Below are 3,419 nucleotides of genomic sequence, written 5' to 3'. Positions count from 1 at the left end.
ACAATAGATGATAGAAAAGGGAAAGAAATTGCTCAAAGGAAGGAATGACTGGGATGAGGGAAAGAAGAAAAAAGAAAGAAGGAAAACAAAATATAAATATATATGAATAGCTAACTGTATTGCTGATGTCTGATGGTGTTTTGAAATGAACAGTTAATGCTCACAATTTTTTATGTTCTGACCGATTTTGCATGCTTGTGTCTGGTAGTCTGAGCAACTGATTTGAAGGTAACAGTATACACTGGAATTTCAATGGTGAACTCCTACCATCTTTTCTAGTAATACTATGTATTATCTCTAATGTTTTATTGAAGAATTATTTTCTTATTCTCTTTAATGGTTTGAGCAACCTTGCTCAGATTACCAGAAGTAAGAATGGAAGATTCAAATATGGTGGGATCAACAAATCAGGCTCCCCTTGAATGGACAGCTTTTGGAAAAGCAGATTGTTACTCTCAATTCCCAAGACAAGGGGTCTTTACACTACAGTGAGGTGGGCAGCACACAAGGAAGTGTGGCTGTTGGTCAGGAAGTGGAAGGAGCAAATGGAAGCAGGGGCAGGGCCTTTATTGGGTTTTCATGCAAAGGAACGAATTAGACAGGGTAGGTATAAAGAGTAAGCTTAAGATTGAATAGTTTAAATTATTCGGGGGCTCTGGGCCATGGAGAGGAGGGGATCCTATAACTAGCCCTGGAGTGACTTAGAACAAGAATACTGGTTTGGTATGTGAGAATCTGAAAAAGAAGTTGGTTAGGGTCATGTACTTGGGAAAGGTTGATCAAAGTCATACAGAAGGAAAGGTACTTGCTCTCTAGGAATTAAGTCCTTAAATGGCCAGTTCAAGATGTCAAAGCATCATAAAATATAGAAAATATAAAACATGATTAATACACAAATAAAGACAGGATAATATATGGAAAACTAAAAACAAAGTCAGCTTACAATTAGAAATGATGGAGTAAAGAGTTAATAATAGTTGGAATTTAGCTCAATAAATCATGTTATAACTTGGTATAACTTTATAGTTTGGAAAATTATGATGCAGTTTAAATTATCCTAATACATATAAAAATGCCATAAAATAGTAACATTAAATAACTCCAGCTGACAGTTTCTGAACAGTTACTACTTAAAAAGGGATGCATAATTGATGAGGAAACATCAAAGAGGCCTACACAGTACTAAAAACCATAGACATATATCATTACTGGTAAAAATTTTCGGCACAGGCTTTGAAAGAATCCTGTAAATGTGTCAGTCAGTGAAGCTGACTCACACAAATACAGACTGATTAAGGGAAAGCACATGTCAGTTGTCTCATGCTCCACAAAACGTCACTACGATCTGTCCACCTGACAAGTGGTCTTCCTTGAAATGCTCAGAATAGTTAGCCCAAAATTACACTACAGGAAAAACATTACTCTGTAACTGTTTTAAAAATGAGATTCAGATCTTCTATTTCATGACATAATGATTTGAAACAGCGAAGTGGGCCACCAAACAGGATGAAATGACCTCTTACACCCTCACTGAATGCACAAGTTATTAAGTACAAACATAGCAGGGGTTCACAGATGTTCCCTTGCTCTCTGCCTCACGCCATCCCTCCCGCGCGTGAGGACTGATAACCATTACCCTTAATGAAAGAGCTGGCTGCCCTTCAAATGCTTTGGGGATGCCAGGAGAGAAGACTGAGTCTAACTGGTCAGTGGTAGAGAACAAAGAATCACCCACCACTGGTTTTTCTCAGCTCCTCCACAAGGCAGCGGGCTTCCTCCTGAACCCGGTCCTCGATGCTCCTCTTCCCGCAGGGTCATGATGGAGAAGCGTCAAATCTCCTTCCACCTGTTTCCGTTGCTAAAAAGGATCCCTGGCAGTATGGGAAACAGAAACTAAAAGGGAGATCCCAGACAAGAAGGAAGAAACTGACCTGTGGATGGCCGAGATTTGCCTGAAGAGCTCATCCAGTCTCATCCCCGTAAGCATTGCCCTTCACAGACACACACACATGTGCACACACACGCACGCACATGCACACGGGCACAGATAAAAACTTACCCAAGCCTTTATTAACTTTTTCAGGTACTGAGAAACTGCCTCTTCCAGCAAACTCCTCCCCAAGGTCAATCAAGGCTTCCCTCACAGCTTCATATCCATGCAGCACCACAGATGGCTTCATGCCAAAATACATGGTGAACACGGGGCCGTAGACCCTTGAGAACTGGAAATAGGAAAGCAAATAGCAGCAAATAACAGCAAAAGAAGTCAGCGTCTGTTCTATGTATCATGATGATTCATTTCAATGCTATCATCATATTGCTGATATTTTTTAGTCTGTCAAACAGAACTCCAAATTTTCCTGGATTTCAAATGTAAATAAGAGAGAGATTGTTATAGTTGCCACATAAAGAATGACTCCCATTTCCTAGGAAATGGTCAGGGAAATTACTATGTAGGCTATCACAACTAATTAACAACTTGAAGTATTTACTCTGTTTTACAGGTCAAGAGAGTGAAGGTCAATGAATTTCAAACTCATTTTAGTATTCCATAGCGAATAAATAGAAGACCCAAACTTGAGCTCAAATTAGCTCATTTTTAAAAATCTCCCTGAGTTAGAGATCTGCTGGTATCATTACCTCAGAAAAAAAGCAGGCAGCACCAGTACCATCCCACAGAACAGTTTCCTTCATGCTGTATACTGTACATCATGACAGGAAGTTTGTGCTCAGCAGATGAATTCTAATGCCACCAACTAGCCCTGGTAACTCTTTTTTTCACTCACATATGTTTATGGTAAACGCATGGGTATTTCCTTGGGTTATCAGACATAATTTGCTTCTTTAGAGGAGTTTAACTATCATGGCTAATCTAAACAAAAACACCACATGTAAAGTTCACGATTTTTCAAATAAACCTCTAACTCAAACATTTCTACTACCATTTACTTTAGGCAAAAAGTTACTGAAACAAAGAAGGGTAGCAGCACTTTACTGTTTTGACTCTACAACTTAAATATTACTCTCCTGAAAAAAACACACTAATTATATCACTGAGCTCTTTCTGACAATGACACAATGAAAATAATTACAAGGGAGATCTCTTTTGCAATAACAAAGTTTAGTAATTCCCAGTTTAATAATATATTATATTTAAAAGTAAGAATTATTTACCCTTTGCAAGCCATTAAAGGCTTATAAACTATACTTACACTGGTGAAGGACTTGCTCATGTCCTTAACATCTATCTGCAGGGTGTTTCCAATAATCGGAAGAGGAGTGGGGCCAGGAGGGAGCTTCCCTCGCCCACAGCTCTGTCTCCAGAGTGAAAGGAGAAGCAGACAGGAGAGGCCCAGCACCAGGACCGCCACTGCATCCATTGCTGTTGGGAGCTGCCTTAGCCGCTCCCCTAAGATGGC

At 39.5% G+C, this 3,419-nt stretch overlaps 1 protein-coding gene across 1 annotated transcript in view; it reads right to left on the bottom strand.

The window, feature by feature from the left end:
• The window catches only part of LOC102005616 (cytochrome P450 2C18-like), a 105,087-nt gene that overhangs the window by 58,264 nt on the left and 43,404 nt on the right, over window positions 1-3,419 (bottom strand). Inside the window, exon 2 of the mRNA XM_013506232.1 lies at window positions 2,060-2,222. Within this exon, the coding sequence (XP_013361686.1) occupies window positions 2,060-2,222 (163 nt within the window). The remainder of the gene's footprint in view (window positions 1-2,059; window positions 2,223-3,419) is intronic.

This window comes from Chinchilla lanigera, unplaced genomic scaffold, assembly GCF_000276665.1.
Source record: "Chinchilla lanigera isolate Chin_1 unplaced genomic scaffold, ChiLan1.0 scaffold00106, whole genome shotgun sequence".
In the NCBI taxonomy this organism is placed as follows: Eukaryota; Metazoa; Chordata; class Mammalia; order Rodentia; family Chinchillidae; genus Chinchilla; species Chinchilla lanigera.
This window is presented reverse-complemented; position numbering and strand designations above follow the sequence as displayed.